The sequence below is a fragment of the Trichosurus vulpecula genome, chromosome 2 (assembly GCF_011100635.1).
Source record: "Trichosurus vulpecula isolate mTriVul1 chromosome 2, mTriVul1.pri, whole genome shotgun sequence".
Lineage (NCBI taxonomy): Eukaryota > Metazoa > Chordata > Mammalia > Diprotodontia > Phalangeridae > Trichosurus > Trichosurus vulpecula.
The window spans coordinates 330,331,005-330,358,468 of NC_050574.1; the positions used below are offsets into that span (position 1 = coordinate 330,331,005).

General features: G+C 41.7%; 1 protein-coding gene across 1 annotated transcript in view; it reads left to right on the forward strand.

The window, feature by feature from the left end:
• Positions 1 to 20,335, forward strand: part of SLC12A8 (solute carrier family 12 member 8) — a 156,210-nt gene extending 135,875 nt beyond the window's left edge. The window contains exons 9-13 of the mRNA XM_036744094.1: positions 571 to 1,228; positions 7,710 to 7,807; positions 10,214 to 10,331; positions 13,930 to 13,990; positions 20,173 to 20,335. Of these exons, the coding sequence (XP_036599989.1) occupies positions 571 to 1,228; positions 7,710 to 7,807; positions 10,214 to 10,331; positions 13,930 to 13,990; positions 20,173 to 20,335 (1,098 nt within the window). The remainder of the gene's footprint in view (positions 1 to 570; positions 1,229 to 7,709; positions 7,808 to 10,213; positions 10,332 to 13,929; positions 13,991 to 20,172) is intronic.
• Positions 20,336 to 27,464: the final 7,129 nt, after the last annotated feature.

Consider the following 27,464-nt stretch of genomic DNA (forward strand, 5'->3'; position numbering starts at 1 on the left):
GAGATACACTACTGGGCATAATGGAAAGCATATTAACCCTGAAGTCAGAGGACCTGGGTTTGAATTCCTCCTGTGATGTTGGGTTACTCTGCAGGTGACCATAGGTGAATGACTAAACCTCCCTGGGCCTTACCTTCCTCACCTATAAATGAGGTGGTTAGACTATGTGACCTCTTCATTCCTTTCCAGCTTTAGGTCTATAATCTTATAATAGCGACAGGAACTGTGATTTCATTGACATAGGAAATTTCTGGGTGAGTGAATTCCCTCTATTCATGCAGGTCAGCATTATCTTCACAAGTTATTGTCTTAAAGAGTTCTCTAGAGCACAGAGGAGTTAAGTGACTTACCCAGGGTCACACAGTCAGTATGCGTCAGAGGCAGGGCCTGAATCCCGGTCTTATTGGTTCCTAGGGTAGTTCTCTATCCACTACACCACACGGCCACTATGATCCTATAATACAAAGTAATGTCAAGAAGGAGAGAACATTAACAATGAGGGGAATCGAGATGGGGGCCCCTATAGGAGGTGGCACCTGAATTGTGCTTAGGTGGTGGTTGTTGTTACAGAGAGGACGCAATAAAACACCTGTAGCTGCCATTTGCTTAACCAGCCTGGTGACCATGGCGTTCATCTTCGTGGGTCAAGTGAACATCCTGGCTCCGATCGTCACCATCAACTTCATGCTGACTTACATCGCCATAGACTACTCTTACTTCTCCTTGTCTATGAGTCACTGCAACCTCAACCAGAAGCTCAGGATGGGAAGGAGGGAAAGCTCTAGGGATCCCTGCTGCTCCGAGCACCTGATGCTGGACAAAGGGCCCAGCTATGGCTCTGAAGGCCCCTTCCAAGCCAGCCCTGAGGGCACCCTGTTGGAGTTCACCAAAGACATGGATCAGCTTTTCCACCTCACCAGGTCCAGCCAGAATGGTCCTAGGGAAGGAGAGAGAGATGGGATCAAGGAGAAGAAGAAGGTGAAACACCAAAAAGGAACTAAGCGAACTCTACAGGAGAGCTTCCTCCTGGACCTCCCCTCCCCTGCTCCTCCATCCTCCCCCATGTACTCCAGGATGGTGACCGCCTCCTCCTGGGAGGCGCAGGAGCATCACTTCACCCAGCAGAGTTTCTTGAGAGAAGGGAGTGTGTCCTCATCCCAGATGAAGGGAGACCATGAAGACCAGCTGCTGTGTGGAAGTCAACAGCTTCTTGGACCTGACAGACGAGGTAAGATTTTTAGAAAGGGACTTGGGCTTCCCCTTCTAGAGCGGTTTGCTGTTCCTTCTCAGGTGCTTTGCTTTCTTCAGGTACACCCGAGGCCAGGTTTAATGATGCTCTTGTATCATGATATGTGGCACTAATGTCTTTCTTTTGAGAAGGAGAAAGTATTCATAAGGACTTTTGCAGGTTCATTGCTCTAGAGCCAAACAAAACAAAATAAAAAAACTCACGGAGGGCATTTAATCCAGCTGACTCATTTTTTAAAATTTAATTTATTTATTTTTGGTTTTTAACATTTACTTCCACAAGACTTTGAGTTCCAAATTTTCTCCCTATCTCTCCCCTCATCCCAAGACGGCATGCAAATTGATATAGAGTCAACATGTACATTCATATTAAACCTATTTTCATATTAGTCATGTTATACGGAAGAATAAGAACCAATGGGAGAAAGTACGAGAAAGAAACAGAGAGAGAAAGAGAGAGAGAGAGAGAGAGAGACAGAGACAGAGAGAGAGAGAGAGAGAGACAGAGACACAGAGACACACACACACACACACACACAGAGACACAGAGACAGAGAGAGACACAGAGAGAGAAAGAGAACGCAAATAATATGCTTCAGTCGGCATTCAGACTCCATAGTTCTTTCTCTGGATGTTGACAGCATTTTCCATCATGAGTCTTCTGGAGTTGTCTTAGATCCTTGCATTGCTAAGAAGAGATGTCTATCAAAGTTAGTCATCATACAATGTGGCTGTTACTGTATACAGTGTTCTCCTGGTTCTGCTCATTTCACTCAGCATCAGCTCATGAAGTCTGGGTTTTTCTGAAGTCTGCCTGCTCATCATTTTAAAAAAAAATTTCTTTTTTTTCTTTAAAATAATTTATTTAATTTTAGTTTTCAACATTCACTTCCATAAGCTTTTGGGTTTTAAATTTTCTCTGCCTCCCTTCCCCCTCCCCAAGACAGTGTGCAGTCTGATAAAGGCTAGACATATACATTCTTATGAAACATATTTTTACATTAGTCATGTTGTAAAGAAGAATTAGAACCAATGGGAGGAACCATAAGAAAGAAAAAACAACCCCCCCCAAAAGAGCGAGAGCAGCTGACTAATTTTCGAGGTGGGGAACAGACCCAGGGAGAAGGGCATTCTGTTGTTTTTCAGTTGTGTCCCACTCTTCATGACCCCATTAGAGGTTTTCTTGACAAAGATCAAGGAGAAGAAGAAGGTGAAGCATATTGGAGTGATTTGCCATTTCCTTCTCCAGCTCATTTTACAGATGAGGCAAACAGGATTAAGTGATGTGCCCAGGGTCACACAGGTAGTGAGTGTCTGAGGCTGGATTTGAACTCAGGTCTTCCTGACTCCAAACCTGGCACTCTATCTACTGCACCAGGTAGAGAGAGACATATTAATACACCCAGGAAGAAAAAAAAGACCTAAAAAGAGAGGCATACAGAGACTGGGTCACATGAGGGAGTGGAAAGAATATGAAGACCTGGGTTCAAATCCCAGCTTCATAAAATCACTTGAAGAAGACTTTGAGCATTTTCTCTAAGGTCTCATTCAGCTCTAAATCCTGTAATTGAAGCTTGAATTCACTGGAATGGAGAGAGACAGACCTATTTTACTTTTTTTTTTAAATTGCAAATGCCTACTTATCCAACTCACTCTCAGGACATCTGATAGTTCCCTTTGTTACCATTCTCTGGTATTTCAGGCTCTATTACATGGCTTCTCCAGATTGGCAGTCTTTGTACCCAAGACTCACATCTTTGTAGAACCTCAGACCAAAGGAAAAAGTTCCAATAATGAAGTTGGAAGGCTTTGGAAATGCTAATAACAGGTATCCGCAGGATGAGTGGCTGTCATCCTGCAATGTCACACCTGTTCAAGCATCTCTGAACACAATCTCCCTGGGAATTATATAGCACATTCATGCATTCTTTTACAACCTAACAAAAAGTGGTTTTTTTTTTCCTTTTTCAGGATTCTTACAAAGAAGTAAATAGGGCAAATATTAATATCCCCATTTAATATCTCCATTTTACAGACTAATAAACTAAGTCTCATGGAGGTAAAGTGGCTCATCCATGGCCACAGAGCTGGTGTGGAGCCAAGACTGGAACCCAGATCTTCTGCCTTAGAACCCAGGGTTGTTTATATATATATATATATATATATATATATACATATATATATATATATATATATATATGCCTGAGTATAAGCTCCTCGAAGGCAGAGACGGTTTCATTTCTGTTCCAGTGACTGGCACAGTGCCTGGAACGTAGCAGTTGCTTAAGAAATGCTTGTTGATTGATTTGATTGATCAGGACTAATAGAACAATCAGGTAACTGTCACCAAGGCAGTGCTAGGTTGGTGTATCACCTCTTGGTCCAAACACCATTCTTTCCCCTAAGTATGATTGATTACCTTTGATATGTGGTAGCTATATAATCCTAGATGTTTAATTTCACTCATCTATATTTTGGGCAATCTTGAGGACTTATTCAAATCCCAAGGTTCAGCACCACCAAGTTTGATGGGCTGGCATAATCACAAATGTTTTATGTATTCGATACAATTACCTGATTAGCAAAGAATTTATTAAATATATATGCATATATACATGTGTATATAAAAACTTTTCCACTGAATTATGCTTTTTCCCATCAAATACACAATTTTTTCATGAAAACAGTTAGATGCTAACTAAGAATTGATATAGAGTTTAGAGCAAGATTTAAAGAAATAAAAATATCTCCAATGTAATTCAGTACCTTTAGTATTTTGCAGTCACTACTTTATCTGACTTTTGTTTTCTTCAGACCTGAACAGACCATGAATTTTTAGTTCAACTCGAGCCTTTTCTTAAGTGTAATAAGCCCAACTGGGGCTATAGATACATCTCTAGGCTTGATACTTTAGGGACTGAAGCCTTCAAGGCTGCTTGACTCTACCCTCTCCTACGGATAACTTTTCTCCAGCTATTTTTTTTTTTTTACTCTAGCAGGCAAGGTCTTAATTTGACAACCTAGAATTTCTCATGGAAAGGTCACATACCTTTCCAAGTTCCTCATGTTTTCCCCTGTTTCTTCAGATTCTCATGCAAAGCATGAAATTAAATATATATATGTGTACATACACACATACATACAGAAACGTGTGTATATAAATGCATATAAATATTTACATGTATACATATATGAATGCACACATATATTTGTGTGTATTATATATTACATGTATTATTTTTGTATAATACATGTGTTATATGCATATATATGTATGTATACATATATATTGCCAGCAGACTTGCAAAAACAACACTATGACCTTTTCCTCAATAACAATTTCCCCAGCAGCGGGGCAGGTGGTGTTGCTAACCAAGCCTAATCTTTCCCTTCTATCAGGTAACTTTAAAAGAACATGCAAGTTAGCATATATTTGATTCTTTATCAACCACTGCCAGTCTCTTGTGTGTTTATAGCCTGTTGCTTCTGATCCAGACATAAAGCCAAAACACATATTTTAAAAGACATTTCAATGTAACATAACAGAGTTTTAAAATAGACATAAAAGTGGTTTCTCTGTGGTAATTAACAAGCTTAGAAAAAGAAATCCCCAGTTCCCTAGGCTTTCCACGTTCCTGAGCAAGTTAATTTGATCAGACAAATGAAATTATGGCCTGTGAATGTAATTAAATATTGTGCCATGAGAAATATTGAATATGAGGGATTCAGAGAAACATAGGAAGAGTTGAATGATGTAATTATGTAAAGCAAATAAACAGAAACAACAGATCAATAAGTATACTGCTTACTAGCTGTGTGATCTTGGGCAAGTCACTTAACTCCAATTGTCCTGCCTTCCCCCCTCCAAAAAAAATTAAGTATAATAATGAGGACAATGAAAATGAAGATGGCTTAAAGGAAGTCGACCTCTGAGTAAGGGAAAACACCAGCGAAGGTCCCAGAGAAGAGGTAATGAGCCATACCTCCTTCCTCCCCTCAGAGAAACAGAGCACTAGAATAGAAACGTTGTCAGGTAATGTTGGTGTATCAGAGGTTTTTGCTGAATTGCTTTTCTTTGTTATAAGGGATGGGTCAAACTGGAAGAAAAGGATGGGAAATGGCTACAATGTAAAAATAAAAAGCATCAACAAAATATAATTTAAATTAAAAAAATATTTTGGAAATTGAACTCATACCAGGCCATGAAAGTCCTGTTCAGAGACTTCTGCTGTGAACTCAGTGGGCAGGATCATAAGATCGTAGGTTTGGAGATGGACGTCAGAAGCCAGCTAGTCTAATCCTCTCATTTTTACAGACAAGGAGACTGAGTACCAGAGAGGGCAAGTTACTTTCTCAAGGTTACATAGGCAGGAAGCACCAGCAGCAGAATTTGAACTCAGGTTCTCTGACTCCAGAATCAGAGTTCTTTCCTCTAGACCATATGGGGACCCTGAGGGTCTTCTCCTTTCAGAATGATTTTTAAGTAGGTAAAAGAGGCCATTTTTGGCCTCATTTCTTGAGTGGGTGTAGCCTCAGACAAACTGGGATTTGGGAAGGACCTTAACTTAAGAAGGCCAAGGTCTCCCACTGCATCCAGGGCCATCTCCTATTGTCCTGATCTATGTCTTGCCAAGACCCAGATGGCTCTGGAAAAGAGAGTGAGGTTGGTGACTTTGCACAGTCCTGCCTCACTTAAAGCCAATTCACTTAGAAGTCATGACATCACTTTCCTGACATCACCGGTCCTCTTCAAGAACAAGGGATAAACAACATGGCAACCGGGTACTCAGGCAGAGCCACTTAGACTAGTGGGAAAAACCAAACAAACAAAAAACTAGGGCTTTGAGCCAAGGAACTTGGTTTCTAGTCCTAGCTTTGCCACTAATTTAGGACAAGCATAAGACCTCTCTGTGTCATGTGTCTTTGTTTTGTGTATGTGTGTCTGTGAGAGAGAGAGAGAGGAGAAGAAGAAGAAGGAGAAGAAGAAGGAGAAGGAGGAGAAGGAGAAGAGAGAATGAGAGGAAGGAGAAAGAGAGAGAAAAAGAGAAGAAGAGAGAGAATGAGAGAAAGGAGAAAGAGAGAGAGAGAAGAAGAGAACGAGAGAGAAGAGAGAGAATGAGAAAAAGGAGAAAGAGAGAGAGACAGAGAGAGACAGACAGAGAGACAGAGGGAGAGAGAGAGGGAGAGGGAATTTCTTCATTAGTTACATGAGAGTTACAGAGTGCCTGGCAAGACTACTAAAATGAGATAACAGATACCAGTGTACTTTGAAAAGCTTCAGTGCTACATGGATATCTGTCATTTGTTGACTGACTCATTGAGGTTGAGGGCTAAGAAATGAAAGAGATTACTTAAATAAGGTTTGTGGCTTTCCATTAACCATACTCCCCCTGCCTTGAAGACCACAGATGGCTGAGAGTAGAACATTCTAGAATAAGAAATGAGAGGATGGGTGTGGGGAGCAGCCAGGGAGCAGTCACAGGGTCTGCTGTGAGCTTCCCACTGGCTTTGAACATCTCCAAATGATTGTAAGGATTCTGACATTAATAGGATCATAGTATTGTGATCCAAGAGGGATTTCAGAGACCATCTAGATGTTCCCCCTTCGTCTAACAGAGGAGAAAACTTGGGCCCAGATAAATTAATGTTGAATGAATGTATGGATGAATAAGAGTTGGTCTATGCTTTTCTCATTCTTTTCCCATAACAAGGTAATGGTAGACAGTGGCTAGAGTCCTGACCTTTAGGTTCAAGCTCTAACTCTGACACACACTAGCTCTGTGACCATAGGCAAGTCCCTTAATCTATTGTAGCCTAGGTAAGTCTCTGAGATTATCAATTATAGAACAGCTGTTGATCTATATTGGAGGAAGGAATTTCTACACTGGGAACTCCCTACACAGATGAACTCACAGGACTCTCCACCAAAAATGTCATATAGCTAATAAGTGAGACAGCTGTCACTAGAACCTAGGCCTGTCATTCCAGGTATTTTTCCACTATGTCATACTATTCTTGTGTATTTGTCAGTGGCAAGAACATAATTTTCCTGGCGCCATTCATGTGAAGGGATATTTCTTAACTCAATGAAGGAAAAGGGGACTTACACCTCAGCACTCTTCCCCTAAGCACCCTAAACAGAATTGTATTGCTTTTGGAAAGAAGTGTTGCAAAGCTTTTAGCACAGAGAAGTAGCCACCCTGGGATTATTGAGTGATTTTTGACTGATGGTTCTAAAGTAACCTTATTTAACTCTTATCCTAAGGCTTTGAAGAGCTCTAATAAGGACTGGAAAAGGGAGAGAAACTTAGCGATGCAATATTGTCTGGTGAGAAGAGGAGGTGGGGTTTGCAGCTCCTACCAAACCTGGGAGAAGGGTGGAGGAGATTACTTGTAAAAATAGAAGACGGCTTGGTAACCTAACACAATTGAATTCAGGGTTGGGTTTGTCCTCTCTGCAGATTCTTTCCCAAAGCTTAATTCCCAGGAACAGGATGTCGAGAGGAGACCGATTTCCTTCTACACTCAATTGTGCAACCCGTGGGTCTCCCTGTTTGGGGTGAGTAACCGTACCTTGACCTCGGCTGGCTCTGGGGTCCAGATCAGGATGTAAGGATGGGTGGAGTTCCATGCAATCCAGGCCTGGATGAAAGGCAGGGGAGCCTCTCCCCCTCTCTCCTCATCATTCTTGTTATTATTAGATCCCAGGAATACAATTTGTCAGACTGTCATATTATAATTTAGATGAGCCTCAGCAGGGCCATTTTGCAATTTTAATGCTATGTCGTTTTAATTGAGATTTTACTTTGTAAATGAGTGTTTGTTCCCAGAAGCATGCAGTCTTCTCCTAAATGCATAAGTTCCTCAGATTTAATTTGTGTGGGTGGATGTGCGGTAAGTTATGCAACCAACTTAGTCAACATTTCTTGGGGGGGAGGGAGGAATTAGTTTTTAAAAAATCCGGTATTATGTAGCGTTTAGAGAGCCTAGAGTCAGAGATCTGGGTTCAAGTCCTGTCTCTGATACATAAGTCATAGTTGTGAGTCAAGTAAGTCCCTTAACCAGTCAATCCCAGGGAACTTCTTAAGACTCTAAGTTCCATCTGATCTGTAACTTGAGAGTTCCTTACATTGATAAAATCATAAGCCAAGACCAAATCTCCAAAAAAAGCTACATTCAAGGCCTTATTGTGCATCTTTTATTGGCTCAGGCCTGACTTAATACAGTCTGGGGAATTCAGGATTGGAAGAGGAATAAGACAATCATAGATTATAGAAGGTTTAATAAAAGGGAGTTTGCTCAACAGCAGATGGAAACAAAGCCCTACCAAGTTCAGCTTTGATTCAGCTAGAGGCATCTCCCCTCACCTCCATGTTTGTCCTGATGGCCCATGGGTGGAAGGATGGATCGACTGCCATGGCAGTGGGAAGTCCATCAAAACTAGAGAGCTCTGACTACTTGTGCATCGGACTTTTATGCTTTGGGGAACCAAGAAGCTACGTGAATGATTCAAGCCTTAGTCCTCTCTGTTTAGCATTCAAAGCCTTTCATGATGGGCCCCCTTTCTACCTTTCCAGTCTTCTTACATTTTACTCACTTCTACTCTGTGACACCGGTCTCCTTGCTGTTCCTCAAACCAGACACTCCATCTCCAGACTCCGGGCATGTTCACTGACTGTGCCTCATCCCTGGAATTCTCTCCTTGCTCATCTCTTTCTCCTGGCTTCAAGTCCCAGCTTCTATAAGAAATCTTTCTCAATCTCCCATGATTCTAGGGCCTTTCCTTTGTTGATTATTTCCAATTTATACTGTATGGAGCTGTTTTTGTACATGGTTATTTCTATGTTGTCTCCCCCATCAAGACTGTGAGCTCCTTGAGGGTAGGAGTTCTCTTTTGCCTTTCATTGTATCCTGAGCACTTAGCATAGTGCCTAACACATGGTAGACACTTAATAAATATTTATTGACAGACTAAGTAACGGGGATAATTTCATTAGGGAAAAACTAACCTACACGGTGGTGACTTTCCAGTTTTCTTATGTCACGCATAGTGATTTCTTAGCTACACAACAGTGCCTACCTGCCATAGGTTTCAAGCAGATTATCATCATTGTTATTATTAGGAGGAGGAGGAAGAGTATGCATACAGCTGGGTGGTACAGTGGATAGAGCACTGGGCTTAGAATCAGGAAGACTCACCTTCATGAGTTCAAATCCAGTCTCAGACACTTACTAGCTGTGTAACCCTGGGCAAGTCACTTAACCCTGTTTACCCCAGTTTCTCATCTGTAAAATGAGGATGATAATAATAGCACCCACTTCCCAGGCTTGTGGCGAAGCTCAAATAAGATGGCACATGTAAAGTACTTGGTAAACCTTATATCACTATTATTATTTCTGGCACCTCATCAGGGCAGCATTCCTACATGCAGCCCTTAGGAACACTAAGATAAGGAAGCTATCATTTCTGGCTGACAAGGGTCCATTACGGCATAGAAGAGAGGAATAAGGGAGGGATATGGAGTCAGATGACCTAGGTTCAAATCTCATCTCTGATGCTTACTACTTATGTGATGTAGGGCAAGTGACTTAACTTCATTGGGCCTCGGTTTCCTCATTTGTTAAAAAAGGGTGGCTCATGAACTAAGCTAATAGAGATAGATACGATTTCTACAGGAAGAAAGTAGAAAGTTGCTTTGTTAAGTGGTTCGGTGTCTTGCGTATAACAGGCACTTAATAAATGTCTGTTTATTTATTGTTAGTTCAATTGTGTTGAAATTATTGGACTAAATGAGGAGTTTGCATTAAGAGGATATTTCATTCTACAAACTTTCACCTCTACCATCACTATCCAAAGAGCTTAGAGAATGGGCCATTTACTTAAGACAACAGAACTGAGGCTTCCTTGGCATGTAGGAAACCACAGGATTATTCGTTCACACTACCATGTGTTGCTTACCAACAGGCCATCGGGTCCCTCACCATCATGTTTGTGATTCAATGGATCTATGCCTTGGTTGACATAGGGGTTGCTGTCATCCTCTATTTCTACATAGGCCAAGTCAGCCCTGGCCTTCACCCTGGTAAGTGTAGATACCCTTTTGCCACTCCTCTTCTGTCAGGGCATCCTACTATAGATCAGAGGTTCTTAACTTGAAATTCATGAACTTGGTTTTTTAAAAACATTTTGATGACTATTTCAATATATTTGGTTTTCTTTGTAATCCTGTGTGTTTTATTTTATGCATTTAAAAACACTATTTTACTAAAGAGTCTACAGGTTTCCCCAGACTGCCAAAGGGGTCATTAACACAGAAAAGCTTAAGCAACTCTGTTCTAATTTAGAAGTCCTTCATTAGAAAGGATTTATGAATAATCAGTAGACCCCATTTTAATTAGTTCATTTAGTTGGAACACAGACACAGAAGAGACCACCAGGCTAGGGTGCAGGAAGTAAGCAGGTTGGAAGTCCCCAGGAATCCATAGCAAACCAATGAGGGTTAGCACTGTGCGGGCAGGTACAACATGAGGCCGAGTGGGCAGAAGTTTCCAGAAACCAGATAAAGGATCACAAACCACAAAATCTGTAAGAATAATAGGAACAATATAAGAAAAAAGCAGGGAGGGTGATTAAGAAGCAGCCTTGGCCACAGGAAGTAAGAACCCCAGGGAGGAATCTGGGCAAGGTATGGGCAACCACCAGAAAGGAGCCAAATTCGGAACTGCTTTGTCTCCCTGCATTCAGGAGCTTTCACAGACTTCCTGTGGAGGCAGGAACCAGCGCCCAGTCTTGGCTACCCTGGGCTTTGCCAAGTAGAAATAAGTGTTAGTTCTGCTATGAGAGGAGTGGGGAGTGAAGAGATGGTGAGGGGGTGTGAAAAGCAGATTGATTCCTGCAAGAGGCCAACAGCTGAGATTTTAGCTGAGTCTTTAGATGATGTAGTCGCTTGATTTCATGCCAAAAAAAGTGTTCTTCAAATTCAAGTGGCCCTGTTAACATCCATCACATGCATGTTAGATACATGTTGTGGGTCAGATGTGTCCCTGTCTATAGGTGGCTGAGTCAGCAGGGCCCACCTTAGGCTGTGCGCAAAGTCATTTGTCATTTCTGGCTGAGCATTTTTGCCTTTAGAAACAAAAAACCCCTCCAGTTTCCAGGTACTAGCTTGAATTTGGACAAAATACTACCTTTCTGGACTCCCTGCATTTTTTGGTTTCCTTGTCTTTAGCATATTTATATTATTTTTTGCTCTTAAACTCTCTGATTGGCAACCGACTTGACTGATTTGCCATAGACTACTTGAAGGAGTTAGAAGATGTTAACTTATTATGTATCCCATGAGCACCCCAATGGGCATAAAGAGAGGTATCTGAGCAATCCCACTCTTGGAGAGCCCTTGAGTACAAAGTATCAGCTCCAGCTGTCTACCTGCAGCTTCCCCATCTGGAGACATTCTCCAAAACTGGCGATAGCCTCTTCCTCATCACGCAGAGAGTATATCTTACTAGCTGGTCCTGTCCTGACTTGAGTTTCACTAGTATTTGCTATGATGAGCTCACCTTGACCTCAAGCTACATTTTAAAGCTCTCACCCACCACTGCTGATGATATTGTTATAAAGAATATATTGTGTAAGATATTCTCAACTCAGAGAAGTAGTAGGACTTTCTCTGGCACCTGGGAGACTGGCAACTTATAGACCTGAGGAGAGGATGTGGGAGCCACTATACAACCAGCACATTCCAGAATTGATAGAGGACTCCCCTGAATACTATTTCACTAACCTACAGTCTTGAAGTCTGGAGAGGGATTCTGGGAATAGGAATATTAGAACACAATGCAAAGCATACAATATGAGTTATTTTTGAAATAATAGGACTGGCTTTAGATTGAACTGATCCTGTATAATCCAGAACCCCCTGAGACCAGCAGCAAGTCTTTGACCATGGAATCAGTATTATCTTACCCCAAAGCTAACTGGCCCATTACAGGTATCTGCTACCTTGCCCTCATTAGCACAATACCTAAGGAAACATTTGCCAGAAGAAAGACATTAAGAAGGCTCTTTTCAACAAAACAAGGATTCCAAAATTCAAAATGAAGTTAATGGGGCAAAGTACTAGATCTTTTGGAGCATAATTATGGTGATACATTATAATTATTTTTAATGAAGTAGTAATGACATTAGTTAAATAATAAAATAAAACCTCATCGACTCAGAGGGTTTGTGGGGGGAAGCTAATGAGAATTGGTGAGTCCTCTGATTATAGAGTACTTTTTAATTGACATAAACTTTTAATTATGAACAATAATTCAGTGTCACCAAAGGCATTTTACCTAGAAGTCCTTAGAGAACCTTCCTTAGCATATAGAGTGGTTTATAATTAGCATAACAATTATTAGGATGTCTGTGGTGCTTCTAATGTTCCAAGAAGCAGTTTTTTTCTCAAGTACTTTAAACATCCTGATCCACCCCCAACATCTTCCCCCAACAATCTTTATGTTTATTAGTATTAACTTAGAGAACCCCATTTTTAAAAGGTAGTTCAAAGGTAAACTTTAGTCCAGGCCCCTTTAAAATGATCATGAATCAACAATATCATAATTAATAAAAGCTTACTGTACCTTAGATTTATCTAACACGTTTATTCTAAAGACCTTAACACACAAATGAGGGTCTTTATAGTTATGTATGTTATTGCTAAATTCTGAAATGGGTTAGTGTTCCCTTTAAGCAAAACTGCTTGATAGGTACCAAAAACGATACCAGTCAAAGACATCCATACTGTAATCGTGTTTTAGAGGGTCAACGTTAACCGAACAGGCAGCGTAAGTTGAACTTAGCCAGCTGGCTTTCTGAATGCTAGTCAGCAATGACTAACTTCCTGAACAGATATTGGATATTAGTTGATGAATATAGGTCATGTCAAGACTATCCAAATAATTAATGTTAATGTCAGCCACATTTCAGAATTCAGCTTTACCATGGGAATGAATGAATGAATGAAAGTGTTTATAATCCAGGCGCTGTACAAAGCCCAGAGAATGCAAATGCAAAAGTGAGATGTACTTGCCTGTGATTGCCAGGGAACAGAACCGTAGTCTGGAGAGCCATAGGGATGGTGATTTTATCCATAGGGAAGCAGGTTGATATCCCCTTTCTAGAAGCAATAGCAGTATTGATTTTATTACTGTGCCCGTAGTAGGAGGTGGAAAGGGTGAGTAACGTGTATACAAAGAGAAATTGTATAATACGTAAACAAATTCCACCACTGTAACCCCCAAAAGATTGTTTTGTAAAGGATTTAGAAAAATTGTCATTTGTACTTTCCCAGCCTGCTTACTTCTCTCTCTCCCACACATTCACTTTTCATAAACTTTTAAAGATTTCCCATATACACACCCCATTTTTATTTTCAAAAGCAGGTCTGTGGTAAACTTTACTTAATTTGGGGGTCATCGTCTTACTGAGTTAAGGCTTACAGGAAAATTTTCAGAAATTTCTTACATTTATTAAATCCTATAATCCACTTTTGACACTTAGTAGGTGCTTAATAAATACCAGTTGACTGGCTTGTAATAGAGATTAAAATGATGTGGGTTGTTTTGATAAATTGGGTGATTAACAGGACCAGGAAGATCTTTTGTCAAAGCTATGCTTGCATCTGTCTGACTCCACAGGAGCTGCTACCAGTTTTAGCCTTTTCAGGTGGATGAAGTCCCTTCTGATACCTTCGTTCAGGTTAGTGTAAAATTTTACTATTTCTGCCGTGGGTAGATGACATTCCTGGGATCTGGGGTGCAGTGAAACTGTCCCCAATCAAGCCTGACTTGGATGTCAATCAGGATAAGTGAGTTTGACCTTTGAGAGCCTATTGAAGTAATCAGGATTTTTTCTCACTTTACTTCCTCTACCCTTCCTTCTTCCATTTTTTTTGTTTTCTTTTTGCCTTGGCAAACCCAATATACCGCAATCTACCTAGAGTTTCCCAGTCCAGGGATAGGGATAGAGTGCCAATGTCCCTCTCCTTGGGGGCTGCCATCTAGAGACTCATAGAATGTCAGAGTGGAAAAAAACCTTGTAGGTTAACTAATCTAGCCCCAGCATCCTCCTCCTCCTCCTCCTCCTCCTCCTCCTCCTCCTCCTCCTTATCATCATCATCACCATCATCATCATTTTTTGAGACTGGATCTCTCTATCTTGCCTAGGCTGGAAGTGCAGTGATGCCTCACAGGCCCAGCACCAGGAACCTTTTAATCTGCTCTGTTTTTCTAACCTAGACCAGTTTGCTTCTCCTTGGGCAGTCCGGTAGCCTCCCCTTCCCCCTCGGCTTCCCCCCTGCTCCTGGCTGCTCACACTAAATGTGAACAGCAGCTTGTCTTTAGCCCTGCTATAGCTCAGAGCTCCCAAACTTTATTGATCCACCAGGCTCAGCGGGCGAAACCTCCAGGAGCAGGGATTACAAGGGTGCTCCACGACACCCACCTCCCTTCATTTCAAGAGGAGGAAACCAAATCCTAGAGAGATGAGGAGGCTAGCCCATAGCCGCACAGTTCTTATCAGTCATCGAGGAAAAAGCTTTTATTAAGTCTCTGTATACACACATACATAGCACATGCATTTATTGAACTCAGTCCAGATGCACGTGGGTCTATGCTGACTGATCTATAAAGAGCGACTCAGATAAAGACTCTGCCCTCTGAATATTTGCATCTAGAATGTACTAACGTGGACACTCTTGGGTAGCCAATCAACCAATCAATAAGTATTTACCAAGCATGTATCATATGCCAGGCGCTATACTAAGTTCTGGAGACATAGAGCAAAAACAAAAATACATTCTGCCCTCAAGGAGCTTACCGTCTGATGCAAGGGTTCTTAACCCAGGGTTTGGGAACTTAAAAAAAAATCTTGATACCTGTAATAAAATATAACTGATTTTCTTTGTATTTGTTCAGTTATTTTTCAGCTGTGTCTGATTTTTTTGTGACCCCATTGGGGATATTCTTGGCAAAGATACTGGAGCAGTTTGCCGCTTCCTTCTCCAGCTCATTTTACAGATGAGGAAACTGAGGCAAACAGGGTTAAGTGACTTGTCCAGGGTCACACAGCTAGGAAGTGTCTGAGGCCAGATTTGAAGTTAGGAAGATGAGTCTTCCTGACTCCAGGCCCAGCGCTCTATCCACTAAGCCACCTAGCTGTTCTTTTCTTTGTAATACTATGTATTTTATTCATTTAAAAGCATTATTCCAAGTAAGGGTCCAGACACTTCACTCCATTGCCAGTGGGGTCTGTGACAAAGAAGAGGTTAATATCCTCTGGTCTGATGGAACAGGAAACATAGTCATCACAAACAAACCAGGAAACTCAAATATATGGAGAGTTGTTTGTGTCATTAAGTCTACAGTAATTGTCAGATTAATGCTTGGAGGCAGCTAGTTGGCTCAGTGGATAGAAAGTCTGTAGAGAGCTGGGCCTGAAGACAGGAAGACCTGAGTTCAATTCTGGCTTCAGGAACTAGCTGTGAGACCCTGGGCAAGTCACTTATCTCTGTTTGCCTCAGTTTCCTCATTTATAAAATGAGCTGGAGAAGGAAATGGCAAACCACTCTAGTATCTTTGCCAAGAAAACCCCATGGATAATATGGTCCATGGGGTCACAAAGAGTCAGACATGACTGATTGACTGAACAGCAACCACAACTTATTGTCAAAGGTGCATCAGGGATGGTAGGCAGCCAATAAGTACAGGACTGAAGTGATAATCCCTCATTAATCATGGTGGGGGTGGGGGTTGCCAGACTCGATTGGACAAGGCGAAAGAACCAACATTTTTCTGATTCGTTTGGGAACATCCATGGTGGGGAGGGGTGTGAGCTGTCAGGAGAATTCTGTATTGTTTTCATCCTTCCTTATTACCCAGAAGGCAAGGTACCACAGTCCCCTCTCATAAAATCGGAGCTCCAACTAATGATTCCTACTCCCTTTCCTTGTCACCCGTGGGAAGCCAAGGTTGCAGGCTTAGGCACACCTAAGCAGAGCTGGACCTGGGTGTTTTTGCAGGTTGGATCAAATTGGGATTGCTCAGCCCTATAGCTTAGAAGCTAAAGAGAAAGTAAGAGAGACTGTGATCATTGTGAAGAGAGGGATAGAACTGGGGATGGGGAGAAAAGAGGGACAGATGTATAACAATAAATCACTCTTTTGCCTGCTTGAAAGTAGGAGAATTTAGGGTTTTTCCCATCCAGGGTCCGCAGAACATGAAATACCAACACAAAATGACTCCCACGGACCCTCTTTCATGTCTTAGCTAGTTCGGAGGGAGACAGCATTGGATGCACTACAAGTGTATTGTGGGTAGATGATATCTATAAGCTCCAAAGCCAGAAATGGGGGCGGTGTGAGGGCCGGGCGGGGAGAATGTCTGACTTTATCTGATTTCCTGGGATCTTTTTAGTCACTTGTAATTTTAAAACTAAGGCTTAACTTCTTTCCGTTTCATTCTAGTTTTCTCATCTGACATCTCTCTTGTAGTGTCCCAGAGAAGCACAGTTGGATATGAGATTATTCTTAGAAATGACCACTACCTGTGGTTGAAATAGGACTCAGCATCAAGACCAAGGACCTTATATTCCAGATGTATTCTGAAATGGTGACCCTAGCCATGTCCATACCAATCTGCTAGCTTTTTAGAAATTACCTTAAAATTGCTTTTTTTATGTGCATGTATACAGGGAAGATAGAAGGCAAAAAGGAGGCCTGCCTATACCTTTGATGATCCCATATCTATGTTCTCTAGTTCAACCAAAGCACTGGTGGCTTTGAAACTTACTCCAAGCAAAGCAACCCTCAATCTCAGAGTCATACACCCTCCCTCGAATGTCTTCAGGAAGTGGGATTGGATAGAAGCCACTTGTCTCTAGGAATCTTGTAGTTTTCATCAGGAGCTTGGTGGTGAGGGTCACAATCCCCATTTTGGGAAACAGAGTTAAAGGCGAGGAAACCTATCTTATATTCTTAAAAGCTGTGCAGATGAGATTTCTATTTTTATACTAGCAAAGTGTGTTAATTGTGTGTGTGTGTGTGTGTGTAACCTTTATATGTTGTCTGGTTTGATCTTTGTGGTCAGTTCATAAATTTGCTTGTACAGATCCAGCACTTGTAAGAGGTTTATTCATCTTCAAGATACCCTGAACCTGCAGTTTAGATGGATTCTCAATAGGTGGCGATGGTACTTTGGACACATGGAACTACAAGGGGTATATATTTGTCTGAGAGTCATTTGATAGTTTCTTTTCAAGTGCCACGAATCCAGAACCACAAATTTTCCATATCAGACACATAACTATTTGTTGGAACAGTATGCCTCCAGAAACATTAAGCAGTGAAGTGGAGAAATCTCATAGAGCAAGCTTTGGAAGGAGGAGGAAAGGAGCATTTATTTATTAAGTGCCTTCTAGAGGCAGCTAGGTGGCTCAGTGGATAGAGCCCTGGGCCTGGAGTCAGGAAGACCTGCGTTCAAATCCAGCCTCAGACACTAGCTGTGTGGTCCTGGGCAAGTCATTTACCCTCTGTTTGCCTTAATTCACTGGTGAAGGAAACAGCAAACCACTCCAGTATCTTTGCCAAGAAAAGCCCATGCCCAGTATTGGTCTGCTATGGGTCACAAAGAATCAGACGTGCCTGAGCAACAACAAAGTGCCAAGCACTGTGCTAAGAGCTTTAGAAATATTATCTCATTTGATCCTCACAACAACTCTGGGGAGAGTAGGGGGTAAGCACCATTTCACCCATTTTACAGCTGGGAAAACTAAGGCAGACAGAGGTTAAGTGACTTAGCCAGGGTTGATCACACAGCTAGTAAAGGTCTGAGGCTGGATTTGAATTCAAGTGTTCTTGACTCCAGGCCCAGCACCATCTACTAGCCACAAATGCCTGAGGTACAGTCTAATACAAGGGTGGGGAACCTGTGGCCTCGAGGCCACATGTGGCCTTCTAGATCCTTGGGTGAGGCCTGAGTTCAAGTTTCATAGAACAAATCCTTTTATTAAGGGGATTTGTTCTGTGAAGTTTCAATTCAGTCAAAGGGCCGCACTTGAGGACCTAGTGGGCCACATGTGGCCTCAAGGCCACGGGTCCCCACCCTTGATCTAATATCTTTCTAACTAATTCTTTAACTCTTCTCAGTTTATCCTAACCCTAATCTAGAGATAAGTCTGTAGACTTGGATTAAAATGGTCCTCTATGAGACATTAGAAACTCTGAATGTTTTATAGTCAAATAACTTTAGAGCATTTTGGTTTCAGAAGCCCCTTTACCTTCTCATTTGTTAAACCTGAAAATTTGGTTGAAGGAAACAACAGAGCTAGGTGATAGAAAAATCCATGTTGTTTATTATTTTCCCTTAAAGCATAGCGGAGCTAGCTTACTTGTACGTACAAGGAGTCAGAGTATAAACTCTGGCTGCCTGAACAAAGCAATGAGAAAACTTATATACGTTATTTTAGCAGAGCTAGCAAGCCTCTATGACCTCATTTTTATGACCCCCATGTATGTTTAACCATGATACAAGAAGAGGATTTTCCTTAATGGAATAGATTGTAAATTCAACAAATTAGATAGTTGACAAAGTGTCAATTAGAATTACAACCGCAGGATCTCTGTGTTTAATTTGCCATTAACATTCCACAACATGGTATATGCCCATAAAATATTAAGATAAGGAAAAGTCACATAATTCAAGATAGTGTCTGGGCTCAAGGTTTTCACCCTTAATGGCCATGGACAGAGCAAGGAATGCTCCATCTGGATTTGTTGACATAAGTTAGAGATATCCCTGAGCTTACTCAGAGAACAAAGAGACTGTTAGGGTCAGGCTTTTCTTCTGCTTAAGTAGTTCAGGCCCTGAGTCTTATTGAAATTACAAAAATGATATAAAATAGTATAATATTTTCCACACATTCATCGTCACTATTTGTTTCTACGTTGATTTATTCAGCAAGCAGTGGTTGAATGCAATGCCTTCCATTTCTACAGCTTACAAAGCACTTAATTTCACATTTACTTTGATTCTCATAAGGCAACCTCATTTGACTCTCAGCCACATAAGGCAGGCAGACAGTGGGGGGGGGGGGAGTCAGTCCTATCCCCACTTTAGAGATGTTGTGCTCTTAGAGTTGAAGTGGCTTGCCCAGAAGACAAGGTAGCCCAGCCAGTCAGAGACAAAGCTGGAATCGGGATCCTGGACTTCTGACACTCTGGTCCAACATCCACTCTTTCCACTGGGCCACCCTGCCTCCCCCAGGGTTCCACTGAGGACAGTTCCTGTGTCTTTTCTCTTGAACGCTAATCAAAGGGCAAGCACGAATTTTTCTGGCCTGTGTGTGTACCCTGTTCTTCTTCCTTTCTTAACATGTGTCAAAGGACAAAGAGAAAGAGAGGATGATGTAAAGGCCTCTGTCTGGGTTCTCTCTAATCAAAAGGATACAGTTTTCCTTCTTTTTTTCTTTTAAGCAAAAGGCACATAGCTTTACTCTCTGTTCTTCCCTGCTAGGAGCTGCCAGATGGGCGGAACCTGATTTTTCCACACAATAGCACCCCTTTTAATATTGTACTAGGAATACCTGGAGGTGACAGGCAGCTTTAGATAGAGTTCCCAGCTATGATCTCAGAAACAGCCCGAATCTATGAACATACCAGAACATCTTAAACAAAGTTTTTAAAACGAGGTTTTGTGACAGCTGGCATTTTTTGGTAAATGACTCCCCCAGCCAGCATGGAAACTGCTGTCTCACTTAGCGGTTTTGGCAAGCCTCCCAGCGTAGAAACAGCACCTGTGTCGTTAGGTGACGAAGTCTGGCCACACCAGTATTTCTTTGACATTCTTCCTGACTGATTGTGTGCTTCTGTGGTTTTCTCACTGAAGGAGTCTGCAGTCCCCCCAGGAGCAGATTATCTTGACACCATCCCTGGCCAGGGTTGACATGGAGATGACTCAGCTCACCAAGGAGAATGCAGACTTTGCCTCTCGGGACCGGTACCACCATTCCTCACTGGTGAGCAGGGAAGAGCTGATAAATCAGTTCTAGGAACTTCCAGGGACGGAAACCTTTATTTCCAGGAAGCTACCCAATGGGAGTAGTGGACCTACGCCCTAAAACCATGGTGGGACTGGCCACATTCAATGTGAAAATGCACCCCAGCTTCCCCATTGATAAGAACATGGACAACTGGAAAAACAATAGAAGAAATCTGGATTCTGGAGAGCTGCCAGCCAAGAGCAACCAATAGACATGACCCCAGGTCTAAGAAGATGGTATTGTTTTCTGGGGTTTTTTAAGTGAATGTCTTTTAAATTAAAGAGCTTAAAGACCAGGAATTATCTTATGGTTTCTACATGCCTCTGGCCTCCAGGTCTTGGCAGATGTTTTGTGGAGTAAATGAAGGAACCAGGATCAGACTGAATTCTGCTGGGAGCTTGGGAATGTAATTGGCCTACTGAAGGTAGACCAGCATTCCAGCTTTAGGGATGAGGATGGAGGGATGAAGGGAGAAAGGAGGGATGGGCTGTGACCACAGTTTCTATAGGTCCAACATAGCACCTGACACAGTATTAATTAATTGATTGATTAATCACCATTAATTATTAATTATGTTGACATTTCAGAAGTAATGTTGTATTCCAACATAAATTCTATAGTGATAATAATTAATATTTACCTTTACATAGCACCTTATAGTTTACAAAGAATTTTCATGTATATTATTTTGTCACCTCTACTCCTCAACATTTTGATACAGTATAGTACAATAGAAAGAGCATTGACTTTGCCAAAAGTCAAAGGACTGGGTTCAGATCCTACCTGATGAACACTACCTGTGTGACATTGGACAAGTCACTCTACTTCCATGGGCATTAGTTTCATCAACTATAAAATGAGAGGGCTGATTAGATGGCCTCTGAGATCCCTTCCAACTCTAGATAGATCTGTGCTTCTCTGAGGAATGTATGTGTGGTCATCTCTTAAAACTTTCCTATTGCAAATATAATATTCTGTGCCCTGGGTGGTCATTGTCAGGGGTTGCTGTGCCTCCTTAGAGAAGAGCAGTTTGGGGAAAGTAGTCGGGTTCTCACTGCACCCAGGCACCTGTGGACAGAGATGATGGGCTGCCTGCCCTGGCTGAGGGAGAGCCTTCCAGATCTCATGTTCAGTAATCCAGTGATCTGTGGTGAGTGTTTTGTTAAATTCTGCAAGAATCCTGACATATTTGGAGGCCGCCCGGACCAAGGGCTGTCAGACACCTGGGTTCAGAAAATTGGCAGCACAAATGCCAAGTGTCTGGGGTATAGACATATACAGAGACACAGACAAACATATACATGTGTAATATACATTTTGGACAATGTATTTTTATATGATAGAAATATGTCTTACATATGACAGAGATAGGATATATATCTTATATATATGATATATATTATACGTATGATAGATATGAGAAATATATAGATAGATGTGGTAGATATATAGATAGATATCTATAGATAGATATAATAGGGATGATAGGTATATACAAGAAATATATTCCTGAAATGTGTGTTATATATGTATATTTATGCATGCACACAGGTGTTTATTATATTCTAGATAGTTGGCACTTCTGCTGCTAATTCTCTGAATCTAGGAGTCTGATTCCCCTCAGTCCTCTCAGCATTTATTGAGCCGCTGCTATATACAGAAGACTATACTAACAACTAATTGGAAGAAACACACAAAATTTAAAAAATAAAACACAGTCCTGTCCCTTAGGACCTCATAAGCAGCCTAAGAAGACACCAGTGGAAGACCTTGGAGTCGGGAAACCCTGGGTTCAAATCCTGCTTCTGACATACTAGCTGTGTGACCTTAGGCAAGTCACTTAATCTCTCAGTGCTCCTGATACCTCCCAAGACTATAAGTTGCAGATATGTTGCTGCTATGCATAGTAGGATCATGGTACTGTAGGGCTCAACTAGCACAACCCCATCCTTTCTTTTGGGGATGTGGAAATTAAGATCCAGAGAGACTGTGACTTGCCCAACGGTATACAACTAATAGATGACAAAGCTTTGGAATTTTAACTCAGGTCCTCTACTAGCGGTCTTTCCGTTATACCACATAGGAAGGGAGGTTGTCCTCTATACAGATGAAATTGTAGTGTTGAACTCCCCACCTCCCCCCCAAAAAAACCCAACCCAACTCTACCTAGAAAAACACCACACATACACACACAATTACTCAAAATAGTTAACAATGCAATAAATATGAACAAATTCAAAATTATATAGCACAAATTGAACTTTTAAATCCTGAGGGGACACACATCAAAAGAGTGAACAGAGTAAAGTAAGCTAATCTGGACTTCTTGAAAATGTTCATTTTAAAGCTCAGATTTTATGATGATGATGTGTTGATTTTTATGAATATCTATTGATATCTATCATATGCTATCTCTTCTTCTCCTTCTCCTTCTCCTCTCCCTTCTCCTCCTCCTCCTCTTCCTTCTTCTTCTTCTCTTCCTTCCTCCTCTTCCTCCTCCTTCTTTCTCCTTTTCTTTTTTCCCTTTCTCTCTCACTCATCGTTACCGTTTCCCAGTGAGAATATATAACATAACGTAACATGACATGACACAATATAGTATAATATAATACAACAGAGTATAATCCTCCCTTTTATGGGGTGGAGGAGTCTCTACTATAATTTCATCAGTTTAGAGGAAACCTTTCTCCCAGCATGATATAGTGGAAAGACCACTGGTCTAGGACTTGGGTTCAAATCCTCATCCTGTCACTTATTAGCTGTGTGCTGTTGGACAAGTCACAATCTTACTTGCTCATAGTCTTAGGCAAGCACAGGTAAACAAAACAAATTGATGCATTTAAAGCCACATCTGAAGGAATTGAAGGACCGAGATTTACGTAGAGTAGATAGGACAATAGTCAAGGCACGGAGATAGAAATCACAAATGAAAATGAATTCTGCTCACACATTCCTTGTTAGCTATCCTTTTCCTTGGCTTTCTTTTCGTGTGTGTGTGTGTGTGTGTGTTTCTACATCCTAGAGGAGGGAGATACTCAGGGCAATCTTCTTTCTTCCCCCTTTCCTTCTAACCCCCCCCCCCACCCCATAAAAATGTCCTTTGTTATGGGTATTAAAAGAGCAAAGATCTTTAGCAGATCATTCTGTGTCTGCCATAGGTGAACCAGAAACTATCACCTATTATAAAGAAATGTGTGGCATTGCCAAGGTCAGAGAGAGCAGCCCTTTGGATAATAACAGCTGGCCCTCCCCTCCCCTGCAAAGTGCTTTATGGAGACATTCGAGCTCCTAACCTCCCTGTGATTTCAATGCTAAGGATATTAGGGATAGGGACTGGACCTGTAATTATACTGGTACAGGGGACTCCTCCCAGGTGCAGGGGCTTTCTCTCAGTGCAGATCACTGACTAGTTCAGCAGCTAACTTAGAGTCTAGAGCACTGAGAGATTAATATGATTAAGGTCATGAAGCCTGCTTGTGTCAAAGGCAGGACCTGAACTAGTTTCCTTGACTTTGAAGCTAATTCTCTATTTACTATATTCTGTAGTGGCTCTTTCTAGGTAATATCAGATGGGTAGGTGATGTAATGGAGAGTGCTGGGCCTGGAGTCAGAAACACCTAAGTTCAAATTCAGCCTCATCACCTATTAGTGGGGCAAGTCACTTACTCCCATTTGCCTCAGTTTCCCCATCTGTAAAATGAACTGGACAAGGAAATGGCAAAGCATTCCAGTATCTTTGCCAAGAAAACCCTAAATGCGGTCACGGAAAGTCGGACATGATGAAAATGACTCAATAACACCAAAATGGGTAATGTCTCTATTTTTAAAATAAGAGAACTTGGACTGGGAGAGGTTAAGAGTGAACTAGGATCACCCAGACAATGTCTAAGCCAGGCCTTCTTGACTATAAGTCTGACATAACCAGGCTGTGACCTCAACCATCTCTCCTTGTTGGCCCCAAGAGATTTATTTGGCCTTTGGCCTAAAAATGCTTTCTTCCCACAGATATCTCCTTACCTCTCCTTAAGCCTTAGGAGTTTTTCCTTTAAAAAACCAATTAATTTACTGTACCCTCCAGTTACTTTAAAATAACAAATATATATTTTTGAACGAAATAGCCAAATTCTTCATTTATCTCTTTCCCTGAGGTTCAATCCTGCAGGCAGGTGGCAAGGAGAGAGGATCAGACAGGCATTTCCTCAAAGGGCAGTAGGACCTATGGGATAACCAGCAGAGTTTGTATTTTTCTGTGGAGAAATGGAAACAGTAATAATTGATGCTCCCTGGTCACTTTGCCCACTGGTTTAATATTGTGGATGCATGTGCCCTCCAAAATGTGTTTACTTTGTGGAGGGGGTCCATCATAAAAAAGCTGAGAAAAAAGTTGCCCTTCTGCCACCACCCCCCCCCCCACCAAAAGAAGAAAGAAACAAAAGCTCAGGAGCAGAAATAAATGTCTCTTTGATGACCTGGGGTAGAAAGATGTAAGCTAAAGCTCTTGACTGTTGTGAAAGTCTCTTCTAAAGAGAGACTTTCTTCATAGGATTATAGGTCGTAGGAGTATAGATTTAGATCTGGAAGGAAGCTTGGACATCATTGAGTCCAGCCTTTTTATTTTACAGGTGAGGAAACTGAGGCCCAGAGAGGTTAAGTGATTTGTCCAGGGTCACACTGCCATTAAGTATCTGAGACAGGCTTTAAGCCCATGTCTCTGTGACTCTGCGTCCAGTGCTCTATCTTCTATATCACAGTTCTTTGAAAGGGGAAGCAAAGCAGATGGCAAGAAGATTTCTTTTAAAAATGCCTTGGGCAATAGCTGATTTAATAGAATGATAAACGCCCAGGGTGACTACTTGTAATGACAGGCAAAGTGGGATTTTTTTTGTTGTCTTTTGTTTTGGAGTGCTTCTCAGCACTAAAGCAGTCAAATGCCTTTGATTGAGTCTTGCCTTTGTTTGTAGGAAGGCCCACACCCTTTTGCTAGTTAGGTCAGGAGAAGTGTGAAACCCTCAGGAGGTGTGAAGCACTCTGACCCTGCTGCAGTGTATATATACTCTGAAGTTAACATTTTGTTGGGGGCATATTCATTAGAAGAGTGTTGGTGTGAAGACTCTGGGTAGCCATTAAGGAACTCCCCGGCTTTGAAAACCCAGCCGTTGGTGCTCCTCTCTCTGGTAACTATGTACGTAATGTCTTGGTCAGACAGCTAGAAGCCCTGTCTGTTGATTTGTGTCTATTTGCTCTGTTTATATAATTTCTGCTTGTGATATCTGTTTTTATTTTCTCTGAAGTTCAGGGTGCTGACTTTTTCCCCTGAACTAAGTGAATGATATATGTATGTTTAATTAAACTGACATTGTAAGCCCCTTAAAGTTGCTTTCCTTAGAAAAGCAGATCAAAGTACCTGTGCTAGTAGCCCTCATGTGTGCTGGTGTTATTGGCCTTACACAGCCACAGTAGCGGCAAGCAGCATTGTTGTTACACTACTTTGAAGGGGAACACACTTTTCACTCGTGTGAATGTTGATATGTTTTCTGAAGAAAATCCATCTCATTTGGGTGTAGTCATATTTTGTGTGTTTATATTACTTTCTAATTGTTTAATGTGTGGTAGTCTTTTTCCCCAACTAGATCACAAGCTTCTTGAGGACAAGCACTATGTCATACTCTCTAAAGGAACTTATTCTCCAACTCCTGCTTGACTACACAAGGTTGACCACCAAGAAAGAATTCCAGGTACCTCTCCAGCTTAATAAGGATATTCCACAAGCATGGCTTGGACTGTTTAACACATGGCTAACCAAGGAGCAGCTGGGCATTGCTATAGCCTCCAGAAGGTCTAGAAGAATCCAGCCCATTAGCAGCCTTGAGAATCCATCAGTTCAGCCATCGTCACTGGCCTGTGAGCTGGCTGACACTGAATACCAACTGAGCTGATTGTGATTTCAGCCATGAGCAATCTGGAGTCCAGAATGGCCATGCAGAAATTCTTATCTGAGGACCAACCAAGAAGAAGACCATCAGTTCAGTTGGGTGAATGCCCATCTTATGATGCTACATGAGTCGTATCTTTCCAGTGAAGCACAGTTTATTTTCTTGTTCTACTGTATTCCCTCGGTGTCATGCGGATAGCTGTCCAGCAATATGTGAAAAATCTATGGGTCTTTTTTGGGTCCCTATTAAATACTTAGGAGATTTGATAATTAACTTATATGGTGAGCAGTGTGGGGCAATGTTGCTAGAAAGTCAGGAAGTCCTGATTTCAAATTCATCCTCTGACTCTAATTGGGTGTATAACCTTGGTCAAGGCACTTGACTTTAGGTCTCATTATACTTTAGGTCTCCATTTCCTCATCTTTAAAAAGTGAGGGTCTTAAACTTGCTGACCTTGAGGGTCCCTCCAGCTCTAAACCAATGATCCAACTTTTTATATCAGAAATCAAAAGAAGAGTTAGTGAACCAGGACATGGTCATGAAGCTCTTCTTGAATCATAGAGTCATGGGATGTTAGAGCTGGCAAGGACATCAACGATCGTCTCACTCGGTCCCTTCACTGTGGAGATGAAGAAAGTAATGCCCAGAGAGGGAATTCTTCCTTCCCTTTTGTTCCTGTTTACAATGCTGAGCAAATAAAATGTATTCAATAAAGACTGATCTACAGAATTATGGATTTAGAGCTAGAAAGGATGTCAGAAGGGATTTAGTGTGACCACTTCATGTTACAGATGGGCAGAGTGAAGTGACTAGCCCAAGGTCACACTGGTTCTAAGTGAATTGGTAAGTCGATTATGGTTTTCCATTTTTGGAAACTATCTCAAGTAGAGCAGGAGGAAACACATCCTTTGGGATGACACCATCAAAATAGCATGAGTTTGTTTTGGCTTTGGGAGAAGGAAGAACACGGGCGGGAGCCATTTCTGGTGCCCAGCCCATCTCTGCATGTTGAATGGTTAACCCATGAACCAACACACAGCATGCTGGTTATGGTGTGGAACACAAAAGATCTGGGCCGTGTTCTCTGCATCACCAGATATGCTGCCCTGCACCCCTGCACCCTCAGGTCAGAGTCTGTCTTTTCAGTGTCAGATGTTCTCAAGACCAGAACGAGAAGAGGACTGGACAAGTTAGGCAGTGGCCTA